General features: G+C 39.1%; 2 protein-coding genes across 6 annotated transcripts in view; both read right to left on the minus strand.

Moving 5' to 3' along the window:
* CRACDL (CRACD like) overlaps positions 1-14,466 on the minus strand; it is a 79,199-nt gene extending 64,733 nt beyond the window's left edge. The window contains exon 1 of one of the 3 annotated variants that reach the window (XM_070750975.1): positions 14,414-14,466. The gene's annotated coding sequence lies outside the window, so the exon portion shown is untranslated. Of the gene's footprint in view, positions 1-176; positions 197-14,398 lie in introns of those variants that run through there. The other 2 variants (XM_070750977.1, XM_070750976.1) reach the window with 2 other exon arrangements.
* Positions 14,467-21,389: 6,923 nt separating this feature from the next.
* The window catches only part of TSGA10 (testis specific 10), a 45,519-nt gene continuing 43,377 nt past the window's right edge, over positions 21,390-23,531 (minus strand). For all 3 annotated transcript variants that reach the window (XM_070750980.1, XM_070750978.1, XM_070750979.1), the window contains 2 exons: positions 22,550-22,684; positions 21,390-21,701 (listed from right to left, as the gene is read on the minus strand). In XM_070750980.1, coding sequence (XP_070607081.1) covers positions 21,689-21,701; positions 22,550-22,684 — 148 coding nt within the window. In that variant the 3' untranslated portion in view covers positions 21,390-21,688. The remainder of the gene's footprint in view (positions 21,702-22,549; positions 22,685-23,531) is intronic.

Genomic DNA, 23,531 nt, shown 5'->3' on the forward strand with positions numbered 1-23,531 from the left:
ATCATAATCATCATTATTATTGGCAGAGATAGTTTACATTGGATTCAGTAGAAGTGGTAAAGATATGATGATTATCCATCATCCATGTTGGTTTATCAGAATTAAGAGAAAAGAAAAAGCAATTGCCTAAACATCATACTAGTATTGCAAGAAGTAGTACAAAGTGATATTATTACCTTGAGTGAACTAGCAGAGTTTATGCTGTATTATGCTAGTTTTTTAGTCTTATAAAATTGAGTATGTGAAGATTATGTATTTGTGATCAAGGAACCACAATGAATTTAAGGTCCATGAAAGCAATCTACAAGAAAAGGGAGAAGTCATGATAATCTATTCTATGGTATCCTGGTATTCCCTGTTGATAAGCAAATATAAAAATCAACCTAACTACTGTTTTATCTTTGTTTGCAACAAACATTGTATCGCCTTAAAGCCCTAAATTCTTTTAGGAGTAGAGCATTCTCCAATTTTCATTCCCAAACTACCCTCTTATATTAATCTAAAATAAAATTTACAAATCCTGGTAAGATGCTATCCTTTCAACAAATCCAATACTATTCTATTTTCACGATTCAGATTTTTTTTTTTGTATTCTATAATAAAAATGTACAGTTTCAATCTTCCCATAGTAGCAATGCTAAATGGTCTAATTTGGCACAGCACATCAGAAAGGCATAGGTACAATTTAAAAATTCTCAGAACTGTGTTGCAAAAGATTTTTTTCCTCAGAAACTCCTTGTGAATGCTAAAACATAAGCTGTTTTCATATATCATATCTATTTATTATTTTAATTATATTTTGAACAAGTCATTATAGAATAGGGCTACTAATTTGGGAGGGTAAAATCTAGACAGTAGTATACATAACACTCTCACAATCTTCTGGACTTTTATAGCGCATATCTGATAGCTTCCTGCAGTGGTGTGGTTCACATAGTAAGAACCTAAACAACAGCCAGTATTTACAAAAGAAGACAAATCAATTATATAAATGATTAACAACAATTCAATCTCAAGGCTAGTTTTCAATCTCAGTTTTCCAAAAGTAACAGGAAGAAAAAGCAATAAAGCTCAACCGATTCCTTTATGACTTCATTCTAATATGCAATAAAGTTTTTTATTTAGCCATGTGTTTCATATTTCGGACCCTATCTAATATCCTGGAATTTCTGCTTAAGTTTTTCCAGGAAATCTGTCAGACAGCAAGTTAAACCATCATCAATAACATGCAAGCAATAAGACCTGGTTTCAATATCATGCTAAGTGAAAACTAAACAAACAAATTACAGTATAATGTGATCTGGGCATTTAGCCAAAGTATGATTTGATTTTATTATCTGAATAAGCACTCGTTTATTTAAAGAAATTAAACAAAGATTCCAATACGTAATTCACATAATGTTGATCATAAACAAAATTAGTGAACACAAGAAATTTTAGAAATTTAAATTGAAAATTCAGTGTCTGCTTTGCATAATTATAAATAAAATAAGCAAAATAATGTTGAAAAGCTGCAATTCTAGAGGACCCACATTTTAAAACATTAAAAATTTATGCAGATCCTTTACAGATTATTTACAATATTACCGTGGTCAACAATGCATCAATTTTCTTAGAGGGCACATGCATACATCATTTTTAAAATTACATCAATCCTGATTAAGCTCAAAAAAATAAAGGCTGTTTCCTATACTATATAAATGGAAACAATAAGCAACATTTGGCAGTATTCCTAATTAAATACAATAGAAAAAGGCTTGCCCCATTCTATTTTATTTGCATTAGTAACCAAGAAATGTTTTGAAATCTTTGCTTCAGTTAGATCAATAGGACGCGGAAGTCTTTACCTGAATACAGTTTTGATTTACCAAATTCAGTAACTAGGAAAGTACATGGTTTGAAGATAAATGTCTCACCTTGACAACCAACAAAGCAGTAATAAAAGCCGAATTCTAATCCTATTCTTCACGTTAAAGGAGGCTGAAGTAATGTTGGTTCAATCTGATTCAAAAGGCAGAGCCCTCTTCTTATAAACAGGCAGGAATGTGTTATGTTACAGAGCTTCTTCCCAAGTGTATGCAAAATATTGCCTTAGGCCGTGCAAATGATCCTGGTCTCGGTTGCTGAATGATTTCATTCAAACAGAAAAAGCCCCACTATCCTAAGTTGCTAGGAAACAAGGAAGGAGTCCCTGACCTGAATTCTTAGTAGAATTTGATGTTGCCCAGGAAGCTTATGGTCTTCACATTTCCTTGGAATTAGATATATAACTTTACACAATACATAGAAGTCTCAAAAGCGAAATTGCTAAGATAGCTTGTGAAAAAAGATAAAGTTATTATTCAATTATACAACCCCTAGAGAAAATATACTGTTTTCAGAGCCTAAGAGTGCCATTTTGATTTATGGTTGTGCTTCTAATGGAAGCAAAGTAGTTTTCACACCTAAATCTGTGATCAATAACTGCTTTGGGTTGAGAGCTGTCCTATAAACACAATTCTCTTTAAGCTGTTCTGTAGGCCTACCTCTACTTTCTGATATTCTCAACATTTCCCTTAATTGCACAACATTGACTTCATCCAGTCCTTAGCTCAAGCATCTATTGAGTCATCAGTAAAGGATTGGACTAAGAACTATTTTCTCCTTGAAACCAATACTATGTCAGTCCTACGACTCCTCCTACTTCTTGGTCCTTTAATTAAGAATGACTCTCACTTTCATTTGGTGTGAAATGTTTACTTTACTAAAGGCCAAGTGGATTTCAATATAGTAAAACCCAAACTGAAGTTTGCGCAGTAAATTTTCCCAGTTAACTTTCCCCGTTCAGTTTATTTATTTATTGGATTTGTATGCCTCCCCTCTCCGTGGACAGTTCCTCTGGTGTTCCTCCCTCTACCTGGTCTCTTATTATCCAACTATATTTGAATAAATTGTTTTGGGAACTGTCCCTTCAATGGCGGGCTTGTTGGTGAGTTGTTGCATTCCATTCCCAGTATTTTGATCTTCAGCTGATATGTCCGGAATATACAATGAGTAGTTGGCTTCCCCCTGCCCTGAATAGCGTTCTCTCATAGTTCATGGCAGATTGGCAGCTAGCAGATGCAAACCGCAAGCATATGATGACAGTTCTGACATTCTAGTTCTCTCCTATCTTTGTCAACCCATTTTCTTAGAAACAAGACCAGTTGACCTATTATAGATGTGAGCAGAGTTGGGAAGGAATTCCCCTGGTCACTAGATGGCCTTGACTGTAGCCATGTATCTCCTACATTTGTCCTCTCCATTAATACTTTGTTTTCCTTAGTTCCTTTCATACTTGTCACTTTCTCCCCAAACCATGCTGACCCTGTTTTCTGAAGGGAAATTAATTTATTCCCCAACTTTCAAGAAGATAGAGGGATAGAAAGCAAACCAGCTGTATTTCAAGAAAGGGTATATTTGAATAAATATATATCTATTCGACTTTGAAATGGTATCCATGAGATATTTATTTTTTGATGCAGCACCCTACCTTTCCCTGTGTACTCTCCAGAAAATGGAGAACCATAAACCAAACCTTTGCTACTTATTTGACCATTTCCCTGCATTTCCAGTTCCAGCTAAAAATACTAGTCAGTTTCAGCTATTCTGCTCTAAAGCACCTGTCTAATTGCACAAGTAAATTTTAGCCATCTTTTATTTGAATGCCCAACTTCCTGTTATTTCTGCCTGTGATTCTTGATCCACCGCAGGGTTTATTTTGAATTGTGGTACTGTATATTTATATTGTGGGTGTTTTAGCTTCTATACTATATTATGTAAATTGCTAAAAGGAGCTTGGATTGCAGCAGGATATAAATAGAACAAATAAATGAAATAAATAAATAAAGGATTACTGTACATTTGCCCTTTGTATTGCTTCTGGATTGCTGACTACAAAAGGATGAATTGGCAGAGAGAATGCTTCCTGCTTGTTCCACATTTGTTTGTTTGTTTGTTTGTTTGTTTAAACTTTTATGATGCCCAACTCCCAAGGGATGCTAGGCGGCTCACAACCCTGTACAACACCTTACTATGAAGCCAAACTTATTCAGTTAGAAACAGAAACCCACAGAATGCATTTCCACATCAAAGAAGTACACCAGTTGTAGTTGTTGCATTGGTGCTAGTCAGTTTCTAGGTAAAAAAGGAAGGTGCTGGTTATCACTTACAAAGCCTGGATTTATTTATTAGTGCCATCAAGCCAGCACGGATTCATAGTGACTACATAGATAGATTGTCTCTAACCTGGTCTTCCAATGGTGCACTCAGTGAAGGGCTGCAAACATTTTTACTATCACACTGTTGGTGTGGCATATTGTGTGGATGTGGCTTGATGGACATGTGACTGGGTAGGAGTGGCTTGCCGGCCACGTGACCAGGTGGGAGTGGCTTGATATTCATGTGACCGGGGTGGCTTAAAGGTCATGTGACTGACTGGGTGGGAGTGGCTTATCGACCAAGATAAGTTTTCAAATAGGTGCTTGGACTCTTTTCAGGTGATTAAGGTCACATTATTTGAATAGCCACAAAAAGGACAAATGATAAACAACATTATTTGTTGAGGAGTATAGTAACATTTTAAGGTTTTGTATTGAACCCACAAGGTTCAGTATGATAACAGATTAAGCAAATAGCTCAACTTTCTTTAAATTGCTACAAAAGTTCAGTTCTAGATAATGATTAAAATGATTAAAGCGTTTATGGGTAAAAAAATGCTATTTAATTATTTCCTATTTTAAAAGTAATTAAGGATCATACTAAGGCACTAGAGAAGAAAGAACAATAAAAAATTATTAAATAGTCAATAAATAGTGCATAAACTTACTACCCCCCCTGCCCCCCCCCCGGAGGCAATAGCCTCTCACTGGGTGCACTTCCTGCTATCACAATGCTGGTCATCCATCTTGTTGCTGGTCATCTTCTCTTTCTTTTCAACTTTCACCAGCATTAGACCCTTCCCTTGAGAGGTCACACCTCCACATAATGTATACAAAATATGATAATTTAGGTTTGATCATTTGATCGTTGAGTGATTGCTCAAGGATTGCTACCTATATAAATGAGTGACTGGATATTGCCCAGACCATCTTTTCTATGTTCAAACTGCATCTCTTGTTCAGAGTTATAAATCTGAAGGAATGTCATCTGCAGGGACCCTTCCTTGAGCCTTCTAAATGATGGTTCCCCAATCTCTAGGACTGCTCCCTCGCACACAGAGACTATGATATTATCAAAAAACTACAAACAAGTCACTACACAAAAAGGCATGGTGACTCACAGTATTTATTTACAGTGGTACCTCGAGATACGAGTTTAATTCGTTCCGGACCTGGGCTCTTAAGTCGAGCAGCTCTTATCTCGAACGACTTTTCCCCGTAGGAATTAATGTAAATAATTTTAATTGGTTCCAGCCCTCAAAAAACTCACAAAGTTAGTCTAAATTATGCAGAAAGACATGTTTTTAATGAAGAAATGTACATGTACATATAAATGAATAATGAAGTTTCTTTCACTTAACTTGTAAACTTTCTTAAACTTTTAAATTTACATATGTTCAACTTCTCTGCCACCCAATCCTGTAGGACAGAGGTCCCCAACCCTTTTTGCACCAGGGACCGGCTTTAAGCGATCAAGAGAGGAATGGGTGAATGAATGGACGGAGGGTGGGAAGGAAGGAAGGAAGGAAAGAGGGAAGGGACAGGAACAGAGGAAGGAAGCAAGGAAACTTATGAAAGGGGAGAGTAAGAGAGGAATGAGTGAAGGGAGGGAGGGAGGGAAGAAGGTGGGAAGGAGAAAGAAAAGAAGAAATAGAGGAAGGGAAGGTAAAAGAGAGAAAGAAAAAGAGCAAGAAAGAAAGAAAGAAAGAAAGAAAGAAAGAAAGAAAGAAAGGGGGGACAGGAACAGAGGAAGGAAGCAAGGAAACTTATGAAAGGGGAGAGTAAGAGAGGAATGAGTGAAAGGAGGGAGGGAGGGAAGAAGGTGGGAAGGAGAAAGAAAAGAAGAAATAGAGGAAGGGAAGGTAAAAGAGAGAAAGAAAAAGAGCAAGAAAGAAAGCTGCAAGCACCCCCCCGAGTCCCCCAGGCCGGCTGCAACCTTTTAAAACATGCGCGCCGCTTCGCAGCTGTCTCCTGAAGCCGAACGCGGAAGTTAGCGTTTGGCTTCAGGAGACAGCTCCTTGGCGCTTGTATCTCGAATTTGGGCTTGTAAGTAGAACAAAAATATCTCTCCCCTCCCAGCTCTTATCTCGAGTTGCTCTTAAGTAGAGCAGCTCTTATGTCGGGGTTCCACTGTATTTGACTTCTTTGCCACCCGATCCCGAAGGATTCAAGGCAGAGTAAAGAGCATTCTTGCTGTTACACTTATACTACTGATCTTTACGTTTTAATTTTATGTTGTTATGTAAATTGCTAGGGTGTTCAGAAATGGAGTGGCACATGAGCCAAATAAATAAATTCTAGTCCCCTTATTAAAGAGACAAAAACTGAGAGACATGCAAAATTAGTTTCCTACAAAATTTTTACCTACAATATTTGGAATAGTGTCCTAGAATATGGTAAATCTTTTGCTGACCCAAGCACTTAAACCAGGGGTGTCAAACTCATTATGTCATGTTGTTGTCGTGTGATGTATCGCAATTTTTCTGCCTTTGCTAAACCGGGGTGGGCATGGCCAGCATGTGGTACATCCAGCCCATAAGCAGCAAATTTGACACCCAAGTTAGACTGATCTTGTTAAATGTATTTGCATTAGTTACATCAATTCAAAGATTTTAAAATGAAAATTGTCTTTTGTAGAAACATGGATCATTAAAAACTCCATTTCTGAAGCCTTTAAAATAAAATATGTTAAAAACTCATACTGAACCCATATAATGTTTATATTTTTATTTTAAAAGTAGTAATTTCAATTATTGATATGAATTAATATTAATATGAATCAGTTATTATAAACACTTGTATGATAGCTAATGTGTAACAAATATCATTTCCACCTGAGCATACATCACTAATAAATTATTAAGAAATCCCTTTGGAATCTAATGCAGACTGAGCCCTGTGGAGCATTAATTCCCAAGTGATAAAATGTAACCAGGCAACACTACCATTTTTACTTTACTCCATTGTGCCTAGAAAGAGCTTTTCCCCTGCCATAAAAAGCATACTGATAATTGACAGAGAAAGACAAGTAAAAGTGAAATGTAACAGAAGTGTTTCTCCTACTAAAATTATACTTATACAATTCTATCTATCCATCCATCCATCCATCCATCCGTCTATCCGTCTATCCGTCTATCCGTCTATCCATCTATCCATCTACCCATCTACCCATCTACCCATCTACCCATCTACCCATCTACCCATCTACCCATCTACCCATCTACCCATCTATCTATCTATCTATCTATCTATCTATCTATCTATCTATCTATCTATCTATCTATCTATCTATTTGATTTCTATGCTGCCCTTCTTCGCAGACTCATAGCCTTAGACTTGTTTTTCCATCGTACTGTTCTTTAGAGCAGAGGTGGGGAATTATGGCCCCTTTTTGAGCTGTAGATTTTAACTCCCAGAATTCCTGAGTGCTGGCTCAGGAATTCTGGGAGTTGAAGTTACAGGTCATAAGGGGGCCATAGACATCTACATTAAAAAGAAAGGAAAAATAATTTTTTTAAACACAACTAGCTCAGAACAATTATTAATTGGGGCACTGAGAAGAAATGCCATTGATTCCCACAAATTCACAAGCCATATTTAACCAATCCAACTACATTACAGCTTAACATGTCACATGAAGCTGCTCTGACTCCAGTTATTGCGGGGGAAAAAGATCAAAACAAAACTTTGCTCAGTGAGACATATCCAATTAAGAGAAAAGGGACTGAATAAAACTACCACTAATGCATAATCAAAAATAAGTAAGAGGAGTTTCACTTAGGCTCATTAAACCTCTTTAGGTTGAGTGGGATCAATACATTCTGAAATGTGACCAATATTGGGGTAATATAGTGCTCAGTAACAGGAACTGATAGCTAACTGGGGAGCAGGCTGTCGGGAGACCCTTGGGAGAGATATTGATGGGATTGCTAGAACTTACTGAACTCACACAGCTCACTACATTTTATGTCATTAACTTGTGGGTTGATTTGTCACATAAACTTGGAATTAACTGAATAAACTATAATTCAGTTAGGTATGGATTAGTGTGTTGAACAACCACAATTATCCAAGATCAAATGACACACATTCTGAAATGGCACATGAAACATGGCACATTAGGAAGAAAATATGTACCTAGGTTACATTTATTAGACCAACCAACCTTAGAGAAAGGCTTTTGAATTCTCCAGTACAGGTAGTCCTCAATGCATGACCACAATTGAGGCCCAAATTTTTGTTGCTAAGCAAGACAGTTGTTAAGTGAGATTTGCTCTACATTACAACCTTTCTTGTCACTGTATTTGTTATTAACTTGCGTTGTTAAGTGAGTCTGCTTTCCCATTGACTTTGCTTATCAGAAGGTTGTAAAAGATGATCACACGACCTTGGACACTGCAACCATGATAAATATGAGTCACCTGCCAACCACCCAAATTTTGACCCCATGTCCATGTGAGGATGCAACAGGCGTAGGTGTGAAAAATGGTCATAAGTAATCCTTTTCAATGCTGTTGAAACTTCGAACGGCCACTAAATTAATTGTTGTAAATCAAGGAGTACTTGTATTCCTCATCATGGAGAGACATAACAAAAGGAACAAATAAAAACGGTAGGAAGACCCAGTAATTAAGTTATACATTATAAGATCATTAGCTTAATGTTTGTCACCTATTGATACCCAGAAAAGGCTACTAATATTCTGAATAAAGAATCAATTCTGTTCTGAAAATACAAATACTATATCCATTTATCTACAACAAAATTCCTCTCTTATCTCAATCCAATATTTATCAAGCTTAACTAAGAAGCTGTAATACTGGTACATATAAAAACAATTTAAAATTATTTTAACCTTTGTAAGCTGGATGTGGGTGCTTATTTTGTACTACTATTAAACTGTGGCTTTGTTGGTAACTTTTTAAGATTGCTACCTTTTAAAATAAAAAATAAAAGTGCCTACTTGTTAATTTAAGAAGTTTGCAATAACTTATAAAAATCTTGTTTTTTTACAAAAGAAGAGGGAAATATGATAGTTAAAAAGAATTTTTAAAATGTTCTAACTTATCTATCTATCTATCTATCTATCTATCTATCTATCTATCTATCTATTTATCTAATCATTCATTCATTCATTCTACTTCTATGCTACCCAATCCCGAAGGACTCAGGGTGGCTTACAACAATATAAAATACAAAACAATAAAAAGAAGTCAAATATAAAACTAAGTTATAAAACCATTAATTAAAAACCCCAATAAACACAATAAACTAACCCAACATGCATACTAAACATTCATACAATTTTGCCATTGTTGTTGGTTCATGGCCCCCAATTACTTGTATGTGTTAACACATACAAGTAATCATTACCACCAAAATTGGGACTGGAATCCTGGTCATTGAGCTAAGTGGTCATTAAGAGAGACACTCACCTGACCGCATCACTCAATGAAAGCAATCCTGACTCTTCCAGCTTGCAATTGTTAGGCACAGATGGAGGCATAGACTGCATAGATGGAGCAAAAGAGCTCTCTGCCAAAAGACGAAAAGCAGCTTCCTTCTGTGCATAAAGTAATTGGCTGCAGAAATGAATGTTGGAATGTTGGGGTCCAACCTTGATTTCTGCAGACCTTTATAAGAGGTCTTCTGCAACCTACAGAAGAGAACTTGTGCAGTGGACTGGAAAAAGCTTGGATCTTCAAGATCCCCACATTTTTTTTTTCTAGCCCAGAGTAGGTACTCCTCTCCCTTCCATGCGTGGAAGAGAATTCTTCACAATCCCTGCTATGTTCCTCCAGCCAGCACACTTGTTTTCTTCCACATACAGAGGGGAGAGGAAGTCCTATACTGGCCTTCAGAAAGGATGTTCGAAGTTTAATTTCCGCAGCTACCTATATGCGAAGGGAGGGGAAATACTTTGACAGCAGCTTGCAACTTCCATGCCAGCTTCCCCACTGACTTTTTAGGGAATCCAGAAGAGAAGATCACAAATGATGATCACATAATTGTGAACTGCTTGCAGTTGTAAGTACAGTTGCTAAGCACCTGGATCACAATGATGTAACTGGAAGTGGGCAATACGAACATGTTATGATGTCTGAAGGTGCTTTAGTTATTTATTGTGTTTATTTATTTATTGTATTTATATGCTGCTCGCTTCAAAATGGACTCAGAGCAGCTAACAGCAATCATAAATAGCAATAAAAGAGCAGTAGAAATATAATAAAATCAACAATGCAATAAAAAACAATATCATAAAAATCATACATCATAATAATAATAATAATAATAATAATAATAATAATAATAATAATAATTTATTAGATTTGTATGCCGCCCCTCTCCGAAGACTCGGGGCAGCTCACAACAATAATACATACTTGCAGTCAATCCTAATTCCAGGCCTGCCGGAAAAGTCAGGTCTTGATGGCTTTCCAGAAGACTGGTAGGGTGCAGATAGTGCGGATCTCTGGGGGTAGTTGATTCCAAGAGTCGGAGCTGCCACAGAGAAGGCTCTTCTCCAAGGCCCCGCCAACTGACATTGTTTGGCGGACGGGACTTGGAGAAGGCTGACTCTGTGGGCCCTTACTGGCCGCAGCGAGGTATGAGGGAGGAAATGGTCCCATAAATAGTCTGATCCTGAGCCATTTAGGACTTTAAAGGTAATACTAACAGCTTGAATTGCGTTTGGAGACCGACTGGCAGCTCACATAAGGTTGGAGTAAAACGGGCATACCTTGGTACACCCATCACTGCATGCACCGTTACATTTTGCAACAGATGAAGTCTCTGAATGCTTTTCAAGGGCAGCCCCCCTTAGAGCGCATTACAATAGTCATGAGTGACTGTGTGGAGCACCTCCTGGTCAAGATACGGCCGCAACTGGTAGACAAGATGGACATGTGCAAAAGCCCCCCTAGCCACAGCTGAGAGATGTTGCTCTAGCCTGGAAACACTCTTTCCAAGCCATCATAATTTCAAATAGTTGTTAAACCCCCAGTCATAAGTCAAGAACTATCTATAATTTGAAATAAATCTTTAAAACTGCTCCATTTCAATTTAATCTTTGAGTAAATAAATAGACTTCAATATCAAGCATCCTACTTTGGATACATTAGGTAAAGACCTAACTCCTCGGATAAGGCTGTAATGCTGGGAGAGGTAGAAGGAAAGAGAAGACAACCAAGAGCAATTACAGTGCACTAATTATTTACTTATTAATCAAATTTGTATAATTGCCCACCTCACTGTTGAAAGACCAAATTAGGCATAGATCATCCCTAATAGATCCCTAATAGATCAAAATCTATCTATGTGGTAACCTAGGAGTCAATACTGACTTGATGGCACAATTTTATTCAAAATATTCCGGTAAGTCCTTTAAGGAGACTTCATTTCCCAGCTTAGGTTACTGTTTTTCTTTGATCTGAAGGTCATAGCAGGTTTCGTACAGCATGCTGCAATCTGAAGTGAATAAGATCAAGGTTCATGCTAAAGAGTTTTTGTTGTTAAGGGTTGCAGTTTTTAATGACCTGCAAGTCTAAAGGCATTTATTTGTTCCTTACAGCAGGGGTCTTCAACTTATGGACTTTAACTCCCAGCTTGCTGCCTGAGAAATTCTGGGAGTTGAAGTCCACAAGTCTTAAAGTTGCCAAGGTTGAAGACCTCTGCCTCACAGCAATGGCCAGGGCGCAGATCAAAACCAGTTTGTGCCCTTTTATGAACCGGACCATACAACCAGCAAGTAAGCAAGAAAAGTTTCATCTGTGTATGCATAGGATCTACATCTCTGTATGTTACGTATGAACTATCCCTACCCCCAGGTCCATGGAAGACAATTTTTCTTCCAAACCCAATTTCTGGTGCCAGAAAAGTTGGTGGTGCCTTATAGCTGTCAAAACTCCTATAAATTGCAAAGCAAATTCTATGTACAAGGGATCTTCCACTTATAATTACCACTGGGTCCAGAATCTTGGTTGTTCAGCAAAGTAATTGTTAAACAAAATGTCACATGGCTGCTTTGCAGCACAGTCCATAGATGACTTGGGTGTGTTTTGCAGTGTGGCACAGAGACTCGGTGCCCCTAGAAGCCTCAGCATGTCCAGCCTGGCTCAACAGCAGGAAGCCTCAGTCACCCACCAAATCCAGGAGTGCTTATGACTGCAATTCCCGCCCCTTAATTTCCCCCCTCTCCAATCTATGTCCTTTTGAATTATTTCTTGGCAGCATCAGGGCTGAGGTAGAAGCTTGGAGTATAATACCTGCGGTATTCAGCCATCCCAGGTAGCTGACACTGCCCCCAATAGTCTATTTCAGCCCCAATGCTGCGGCCACCACTGAGAAATGCTTCCTCAGACCACACTGCAGCCTATGATGCCACCACCAATTACCCCTGCCACTCTGTGTTCCACTGGATCTGCCTTGTCCTACTGTCCTGCTCCATTTTTCTCCTCCTGCTGCCAGACAAGCCCCTAGCTTATGTGAGGCAGCTGATGGCCACACCAAGCCTTCTTTCAGAAGCCACTTTGCATCATTCTCCAAGCAGGCATCCCATTCCCAGAATCCTTTGAAAGAAGGACCCCCCAAACCACTCATGCCTTGCCTAAAGGTTACATGATTCTGATCGCATGACCATATGTAACTTCAGGCACAAAATTTAAGTGTATATTTTCAGCATTATCAAAATGTCTTTTTTTGTGTCCTTGTAGAGAATTGAAAGACTGTTATTTATTTATTTGATTTTTGATTTTGATTTTTTTTTAATGCCACCCTTCTCCTTAGACTCAGGGTGGCTTACAACATATTAGCAATAGCACTTTTTAACAGAACCAGCATATTGCCCCCACAATCCGGGTCCTCATTTTATCCACCTCGGAAGGATGGAAGGCTGAGTCAACCTTGAGCCGGTGATGAGATTTGAACCGCTGACCTACAGATCTACAATCAGCTTCAGTGGCCTGTATTTATTCCATTTGGCCCGCCTTATACCAGTTTGCATCCTAAAAATGCAAACAATCTGTATCATCTCTAGTTGACTTTGCAAAATGTCAATTCATTGACAATGTAACATGTCTTGAGAAAAAGATTTAGATTCAGATTGAAATGAATAAAATAATGAATGAAGATAGCCATTGTATAGCCCAAGTGACAGGCTTGATTGGAAAGCGGAAGGAAAACCTCATGGAAAGCAGCAACGGCAAATACTTCCTATATTATTGCCAGGGAAATACACAGAACATGTTCAATAAATATTCAAGAAGTGAGGTTCATTGGAAGGAATGCAGCATTCACTTTCTGTATCTCAATATGATACAGGTAGTATGCAATTTATGACTAATGGAGTCTACCAATTATGGTAGTAAGTTGTGATAGCTGTAAAACAGACTGTCATGTGACCAACCTGATTTTATGACCTTTATTTTTGCATCAATTGTTAAGCAAATGCTGCAATTGTAAACTGACCACTGCAGTCATTAAGCTGGCTATGCTGGCTGGAGAATTCCTGGAGTTGGAAGTCCACAAGGTTTTAATGTTGCCAAGTTTGAAAACCTCTGCACTTGACTAACTCCCACTTAAGAAAAACTTCCCCATCCAGTTTGTTGAACGCTGCCTGAACCAAGAGCTCAAATACTGTGTTTTCTTTTATGATGTGGCTCTGCTTGGTTGAGGTTGAAACTCTTCTGGAAATTAATTTTATGTATTTATTTACAGTATTTATTTTATTTATTATATTTGTCATACAAGTATAGAATTATAGTTTGTATTAAAATAAGAAAGTGATAAAAAGGATAATAGGACAGAAGGTCAGGGACGGTAGGCACAATAGTGCACTCACGCAATTAAGCAGGTAAAGATGCGGCCACTCTCTGAGGCGATTCTTCCACAACCTGTCCTTTGCTCGATAAACCAACTTTCTGCTTATTGCTTCCAACAAGTGAGTCTGCCCCACCCCCCCCACCTTCCTTCCCCCCGCAGAAGCCTGGCTCTACCTCCCCGGACTTCCTTCAGGGCAAACAAACAGCGGATTAGGCGGCCCACACAAGGAAACCAAAGAGCCTTGAAGACGCAGACTGGTGGCGAGGCTGGCCTGCTGGCCGAGCGCGCGCGCCGACGGGAAGCTACATTCCCGCCAGGTGCGCCCCAATCCTGAGGGGCCGCTTTCAGGTCGCGCGCGCGCCTCCCCCTCCTCAACTTTGTCAGCCTTCCCGCTCGACGGCCGGCGCGGCACTCACCTCAGGGAAGCAAGAGATTGCCAGAGCCGATGAGAGCCCGACAAGGCACCTTGACCGAGGGCGAGAAGTAAAGAGGCGGGGCACGGCCCCGGGCGCTGCCAGGGGAGACGGGAGGAGGGAACATACAGGTCGTTCACGAAGCAGCCCATTGGCATTCGCTCGGCGACTTCCCGGCTTGAGCCGAGAGAGGGAACCGGAGCCGGAGGCTCGCGCTAATCGGCGCTCTCCTTTCCTGGGACCGTTCGTGCCACCTTCCCGGCTGGCTGAAGCGTTGGCAGGGAAGCGCCTCTGCCTGAAATTGTAGTCCCGTATTGGCTCATCTAGGAAAACTCTACTGAATTTCCTCAGGATTCGCCTCGGAAGAAACGAAGACTGGGTTGATTACGGAGAATAGTTTAAAAATGCACCCTAGGTTTCGCTCCCTGCACCGAACTCTTAATGTCGTCGGTCACAAAGCAGATTACTGTACGGCACAAGTCTTTGGATATAATAAACCACTCAAATCCAGTGGGGCTTAGTCGCAGTTAAGCCTTAAAGAATAGGATTCTTTGAAGGTTGGGAAAAACCTGGCCATAATTGACATGTTCCGTGTTATTTGTCTTTAATTAATTGCAGATTGATAATACACTGCTCAAAAAAAGAAAACAAACACTTAAAAAACAGAATAAAACTTCAAGTAAATCAAACTTCTGTGAAATCAGTGTCCACTTAGGAAGCAACACTGGTTGAGTCAATTATAAATCCTGTTGTGCAAATGGAATAGTTGTGAAAATGAAATATTCAATGAGAATATTTCATTCATTCAGATCTAGGATGTTATTTGAGTGTTCCCTTTATTTTTTTGAGCAGTATATTTATTCGATAATTTGATTAGCCTGATTTATCATATGATTCTTTTTATATTATCAATTAATTATACACTGATTAATTAACTATAAAATTTTATTGGCTATTTGATTGGGTAAATACTATTAAATATTCACTCATTGATTAATTAATTTGTTACCTTTATATAAATTTTTAATAATCATGCTGGGTACTTGATTGGTTAAGCTCTACTAACTATTCACACATTGATTAATTAATTTGATAGCTATACATTAATTATTGTTTAATTAATATTGTTGGTTATTGACTTACTGATATTAATCGATTTGTCAGACATTACTTGATTATTGACCATGTCCAAAAACACCCTAAAAAAACTCCACAATCAAGCATTCACAAAACCAAGACACCTCTACCAACCACGACTTATGCTAAAAATGGAATAAAATCGTCCAAGAGGATGATGAATTCAAAAAATACTGCATTTGCTCAAATTATGCCCACAATACCTGCCTACAAATAAACAAACAGATAGCCACTTTTCTAACAACTGCTACCACATTTCCTCATTTCTGTCATACCATTACTGGATAAACTAATTACCATGTCTGATAGATTCAATCCTTGGAAACAACCATAAAAACACAACAAACAAACATGGATTCCATGGAAGCACACTGGAAGCACATTTAGAAGCATTGGATAAAAGAATTACAGCACAGATAAATGAAAATTCAATTGTTCAAAATCATATTCCAATACAACAGCCAATTCTTCAAGCTCAAGCACCACTACGTCAATAATATGTACAACTACACACATCAATTAACCATCCAAACAATATATCGTTACTCATCAAAAACACCCTTGAGCATGAACAGAAACATAATAATGCTATCTTATTTGGATTGCATGTCATCGATGAACCTGATTACAGGTTCGCAAAATTACAGAACCAACAATATCTCCAGAAGACATCATTGAAGTTTCTAGAGATGGTCCCAAGTTCAAGTATAGAGATGGTTCAATGGCTCCACAATTCTGTAGAGTAGTTTGCCAGGATGAATCCATCAAACGTAAATTCATCTATACTATAAACTCTATTAGCAGAAATGACACCAATCTCAGAAAACTTCGCTCACGGCCTTACCTACCATCCTACAACAAATCTGCTCCTGTGAACTCTGAGCAGATCTTTAAAAACTTCAAGACCAAGGATATACTGACCTATACATCGACTACCGCACTAACTCCATCAAAACTAAGTCCCTCAATCCACCATCCACCCCCCAACACCCAAAATCAATCTCTCATCATCCAAAACCAATCCCTCATCACCCAAAACTAGGCATGCATGCCCCTTAATTCCTCATTTCACCCACTGCTGTTTTAAAATTTATTATTTTGTCAAATAATAAATGGTGGTATACAAAGATATATTTTGATACATGATACTAGTAAAAGAGAAACATTAGGATAGGGAACGGAAGACACTCTGGTGCACATTTGCACACCCCTTACTGACCTCTTAGGAATCGGGAGAGGTCAACAGTGGATAGTCTAAGGGTAAGGTTTGGGGGGGTTAAATGATGATACTAGTCTGGTAGTAAGTTCCATGCATCAACTACTCAGTTACTAAAGTCGTATTTCCTCCAGTCGAGTTTAGAGCAGTTTACTTTAAGTTTGTATCTGTTGTGTGCTCGTGTGTTGTGGTTGTAGTCGTTGACAGGAAGGACATTGTAGCAGATGATTTTATGGGCTATGCTTAGGTCATGTTTAAGGTGATGTAGTTATAAGCTAGGATTGAAAGCTAATTAATGCAAGAAGTATCGTAAACAAAATACCCGAACTCATCTTACAAAAAAACCTGCTAAATATGACATAATATTTGTTTGTGAAACATGGCTGAACGCTTCCCTCCCTGACTCCATTATTACAGTAAGAGACTATCACGTTTCCCGGTCCGATCATGAAACCTGTAGAGGGGGTGGAGTTGCCATCTTCTACAAAAATCACTAAACCTTAAAAATATCCAAGTTAGACATGAACTCATTCTTCCAGAAACCATGATCTGCAAACTGACTTTTGTCTCAATATACATCCTTACAAAAATGACCACAATAAAAGTACAGTGTTCCCTCGATTTTTGCGGGGGATGCGTTCCAAGACTGCCCGCAAAAGTCAAATTTCCGCGAAGTAGAGATGCGGAGGTAAATACACTATTTTTGGCTATGAACAGTATCCCAAGCCTTCCCTTAACACTTTAAACCCCTAAATTACAATTTCCCATTCCCTTAGCAACCATTTAGATTATTACTCACCATGTTTATTTATTAAAGTTTATTAAAAAATATTTATTAAAGGCGGATGAAAGTTTGGCGATGACATATGACGTCATTGGGTGGGAAAAACCATGGTAAAGGGGAAAAAAACCGTGAAGTATTTTTTAATTAATATTTTTGAAAAACCGTGGTATAGACTTTTCGCGAAGTTCGAACCCGCGAAAATCGAGGGAACACTATATAACCAATTACAATTTTTAAAAAGCCAACTATGATATCATAGATGCTAATCCCTCATCTCTTGATTGCCAAACATTATTCTGACTGTAATACTGCTGAAAACTACTACAATATTTTTTGCTTGAAATGCAGTCATTAAATTAAATGTACCACTAATTATCACCAAAACCAAGAAAAACAAATTAGCCATAAAAATAAGGAAGCTCCAATCCCAAAAAAGATCCTTTTGGCAGGAAAACAAAACTGGTTACCTTGCTAACTTTAAAAGCCGCTACAAAAATCTATGCCACCAATTGAAGACCTAATGTATCAATTATCACATCAATTAAGAAGATAGTTTCTGAGATCAATAGCTGTTATGTCTTCCCATAGACTTTTTCCTAGATTAAATATTTAATGCCTCCAATCGTTCTGCCTAAGTTTTATAATATTTTAGATGTGGTCTGACCAATATACTTTTCTTTATCTTGACATTATGCTTCCATTGATGCAGTTTAGAGCATTTTTGTAGCTATGTATCATACAATGGATTCATGTTTAATTTGTGATTTATTAAGGAAGTTCTTATTTTTTACTGATTTCAATAAGTTGAAGAATGAGCAAGGTAGAACTCCCCAATGTAAATAAAACTGAAGTTTTTATGGAATCTTGGAAATGTAATGACAAGATATGACAATGATAGCATAGTTCAGAAACACATAGTGGTTAAGGCATCAGGCTAGAAAGCAAGAGACTCTGAAAAGTGGGTGCCTTAGGGCCAGTCACGCTCTCTCTCAGTCCAAAGTAGTAGTAGTAGTAGTAATTAATAATAATAATAATAATAATAATAAATTTATTAGATTTGTATTTTATTTATTTATTTATTTATTACTTAGATTTGTATGCCGCCCCTCTCCGAAGACTCGAAGCGGCTCACAACAAAATAATAACAGTGTAACAAATCTAATATTAAAAACATCTAAAACCTATCATTAAAACCATACAACACAATCATACCATCCGTAAACTGTGTAAGCCTGGGGTATCTCAATTCCCCCATGCCTGGCGACATAGTGGTTCTTTAACAACTTACGAAAGGCAAGGAGGGTGGGGGCGGTTCTAAGCTCTGGGGGGAGTTGATTCCAGAGGGCTGGGACCGCCACAGAGAAGGCTCTTCCCCTGGGTCCCACCAAACGGCATTGTTTAGTCGACAGGACCCAGAGAAGGCCAACTCTGTGGGACCTGATTGGCCGCTGGGATTCGTGCGGCAGAAGACGGTTACGAAGGTATTCTGGTCCAATGCCATGTAGGGCTTTATAGGTCATTACCAACACTTTGAATTGTGACCAGAAACTAATCAGCAACCAATGCAGGCCGTGGAGTGTTGAAGAGACGTGGGCAAATCTGGGTAGCCCCATGATAGCTTTCGCAGCCGCATTCTGCATGATCTAGAGTTTCCGAACACTCTTCAAAGGTAGCCCCATGTAGTCAAACTTCGAGGTGATGAGGGCTTGAGCGACTGTGAGTAATGACTCCCTATCCAAATAGGGTCACAACTGGAGCACCAGGTGAACCTGTCCAAACGCCCTCCTCGCCATAGTTGAAAGATGGTGCTCTAATGTTAGCTGTGGATCGAGGAGGATGCCCAAGTTGCGAACCCTCTCTGAGGGGGTCAATAATTCCCCCCCCCTCGGGGTGATGGATGGACAGTTGGAATTGTCCTTGGGAGGCAAAACCCACAGCCACTCCGTCTTGTCAGGGTTGAGTTTGAGCCTGTTGACACCCATCCAGACCCTAACAGCCTCCAGGCACCGGCACATCACTTCTACTTCTTCACTGACTGGACATGGGGTGGAGATGTACAACTGGTTATCATCAGCATATTGATGATACCTCACCCCATGCCCTTGGATGATCTCACCCAGCGGTTTCATGTAGATATTAAATAGTAAGGGGGAGATGACCAACCCCTGAGGCACCCCACAAGGGAGAGACCTAGAGGTCGACCTCTGACCCCCCACTAACACCGACTGCAACCAGCTGGAGAGGTAGGAGAACCACTGAAGAACAGTGCCTCCCACTCCCAATCCCTCCAGCCAGTGCAGAAGGATACCATGGTCGATGGTATCAAAAGCCACTGAGAGGTCAAGAAGCACCAAGACAGAAGACAAGCCCCTGTCCCGGGCCCACCAGAGATCATCCATCAGCGCGACCGAAGCAGTTTCGAGCCTGAATCCTTACTGTTGAGGGCCTAGATAATCGACTTCTTCCAAGGATCGTTGGAGCTGGAGCGACACCACCTTCTCGACAACCTTCCCCATAAAGGGAAGATTGGAAACTGGATGATAGTTATTAAGTACGGCTGGGTCCAGGGAAGGCTTCTTGAGCAGGGGGGGGCATGTGCCTCCTTGTAGGGAGCTGGGAAGGACCCCCTCCTCAGAGAAGCGTTTACAATCTCCTGGACCCAGCTCCATGTCACCTCTCTGCTGGCCGAAACCAACTAAGAGGGACACAGATCCAGTAAGCAGGTGGCGGAACTCACAGCTCCAATGGCCTTGTCCACTTCATCAGGTGTCACCAAGTCAAAGTCCTCCCAGACAGGTGGATAAGGACGGGCCTCAGTCACCTTGACTGACTCGTTGTCAATCGACTCTGCTTTCCAATCGGGGTCAAGGTCCGTCCTTATCCGAGTGATTTTATCAGAGAAAAATGTGTTAAAATCCTCGGCACTGCTCTGCGAGGGCTCCCCATCTCCCCCTGGTTAAGAAGGGAGCAAGTCACCTTAAACAGAGCGACCGGGTAAGATTCCGCTGATGCAATCAAGGCGGTATGGTACGCGCATCTTGCCGCCTTCAGCACCACTTTGTAAGTCTTAATATGAGCTCTTATAAGTGTTCAATCGGATTCAGATTTACTTTTCCTCCACCGCTTCTCTAGACATCTCTTCTGGTGTTTCAAGTCCTGGAGTTCCTTGGTAAACCAAGGAGCTCTCCGGGGTCTAGTGCCTCAGAGAAGTCGCAACGGCACAATCCGGTCAAGAGCCTCCATCGCAGCCTTGTTCCAGGCCACAGCAAGAGACTCTGCCGAACTGTGGACGAGTGAATCTGGTAGAACCCCAAGCGCCCTCTGGAAGCCCTCTGGGTCCATTAGGCATCTGGGGCAGAACCACATAGTTGGTTCCGCCTCCCTGCAGGGGAGAATTGGAGCCATGACGTCGAGCCGTAGTAGAAAATGATCTGACCATGGCAAAGGCAAGTCATCTAAGCCCCTTAGTCTCAGACCATTACTCAATTGCTCAGTTGCTGTGGGAAAAATAGGAGGAGGAAGATATATTGGATATCATTTACATAAAATATATGTATGAGTTTTGCCAACTCTCTCATCCAACCCTGTCTATCAGAGTCTATTCCCTTGGATATCCAAAACTCCAGAAGTAGACAAGTAAGTGTGGGTATTCTGAAATCAACATACTCATTGTGCTTTGTTCATTCTCAGGAGAAAATGGTGTAGAAACCACCAACTTTGTCATCAGCCTTAAAAAAAATTCAAGAACTGAATGGTTGTGTAAAAAGATTTTGTCTATCAATTTTTCAAAATATATTTAGCAAATGTGCAACAAGATACAGCAAATAAATGAAGAATAAGAAACTGTGTAAATTTTTCATTTAATATATTTCTTTGATGGTGTGCAGTTCAATTTTCATTTTAAAACATATTTTTGATAATAAAAATTATTTTATAAAACAATAATTGCTTTTATTGTAATGCCCCAAATAAAATATTTGTGTATGTAGGCTTCTTCAGTTAATAAGGACTCTGAACATTATCCTTTACCAATTGGATTAAAGCAATTGTTTTAATAAACCTTGAGTTTGGGTTTGGCATGTTTTGGTATTTTTATAATGGATGTTAATTTTTTCCATATCTTCTTCAATTAGAAGTCCTTTCAAATAGAATCCCTATGAAAGAAGAAATAAAATTTGTATTTTATCCAGTGGTGATTGTCCATTCCTTTCACACACAAACACACATAACACAAATCTCTTTTTTTCATTCTTGAATTATAAAGATACGGTAAATTATTTTTGGGAAAATACTTATAGCCTCCATTTTATCGATTATCTCAAAGGCATGTTTAATCCATAGAGTTCCATAATCAATAGTTCCTCCCAAACCATGAAATGAATTCCTACAAAAGCAATTCATACTTTTGTAGTAAGAAAAATGGAAAGGGAGCAAAAGATCAAGAATTACATGAGGGGGGTCTAAATATCATTGAATGAGTTCATATGTACAGCATCTTTAGAAGCCTTCTGCTTTCATCAGAATAATGAAATCACCATTGCAATAATAATATATGACATCACGACTAACTTACAAAAAGATGGGGTATATCAGTACTTTCTTTAGTTTGACACCATCCACTGCCCCCAGCTTTTCCATAGATGCCACTGATATGGTTTCCTTGGCATGAACCTCATGGTTGGTTAGGGTTTATGGCTTAGCTTAAAGAGAACCCAGCTAACTGTGGTTTATTAACTCAGAATTAAGCAAACCATGATATAGAACCAATCACTGTCCTGAAACAGTTCAGAACACAAGAAAAAAAAGTTAAAATTAGAATTCTCTTAGCAGTTTTTAACACTTGAGATTTTATAAGCCATCTTGGGCACACTTTTGTGGAACAGCAACAAAGAAATAAAATGATGGATTTCATTTCTAATTTAAGGATAACATGATAAAGAGAAGCTCTATACCTGAATAAATGAGAAAAAGGAAATATATATTTTAACAGACATTTTCTTACCCATCCAAAGATCTATCCAGAGACCTCTCAGGAGACCAGTGACGGCAACGTTCAGGTGATGTTGATCTTATTGTAGAAGTTAACTGGTATGAAGCTGTACGACTCTGCCGGCGGAGTTCTTGGACTGCACGTTCCCTAAAAAATTGTCAAAAATATATTTAAATAAGAGTACTTAATGCACATACTTTCCTAGGCCCAGCAGCTACTGTCGCTTAAAAATCTCAGATAAATGTTTTTAACTTTTTAGTTTTTAAACGGACACAATAAATTTTTCCTAATTTCGGACAGTGCTTCAATTTTGTTGAAGTAAGAACAGGCATAAAGATCAGAGAGTAACTGATTCAGTAAAAAATATTTTAAACAAAATACAGAAGATCAGATATTTGCATGGGATTAAGAGAGTATTACGAGGGTCGCCCAGTAAGTAATGCACCACATTTTTTTCTTCAACAATTATTTATTGAATACAATGAAACGTACAAACAAGAAAGAATGATGTTTCTTCTACACTATTTTTTCACGTAATCTTTGTCCAATTCTATGGCCTTCCTCCAGCGAGACACAATGGTGTTTATGCCCTTTTGGTACCACTCTGGTCACGAAGCCTTTTCTGCACTGTGCGAATTACCTCTTTGTCATCCTCAAAATGTCTTCCGTAAATGGCATCCTTTAATGGCACAAACAAGTGGAAGTCTGAGGGAGCTAGGTCAGTGCTGTAGGGTGGATGGGGCAACACTATCCAACCCTGTTTTATGATGTGTTCTGAAGTCCTCAAACTTGTGTGAGGCCGAGCGTTATCATGTTGAATCAAACATTCACCTGTGTTGTTATGGTGCCAAAGTCCCTGGAAGCACTTCTTGTGTTTGGTTAATGTCTTTACATAAGCTTTAGAATTAACGGTGCTGCCTCTTGGTATCACATCAATGAGTATGATACCTTCACAGTCCCAAAACACAGTGATCATGACCTTACCGACAGAAGC

Source organism: Erythrolamprus reginae, chromosome 4 (assembly GCF_031021105.1).
Source record: "Erythrolamprus reginae isolate rEryReg1 chromosome 4, rEryReg1.hap1, whole genome shotgun sequence".
In the NCBI taxonomy this organism is placed as follows: Eukaryota; Metazoa; Chordata; class Lepidosauria; order Squamata; family Dipsadidae; genus Erythrolamprus; species Erythrolamprus reginae.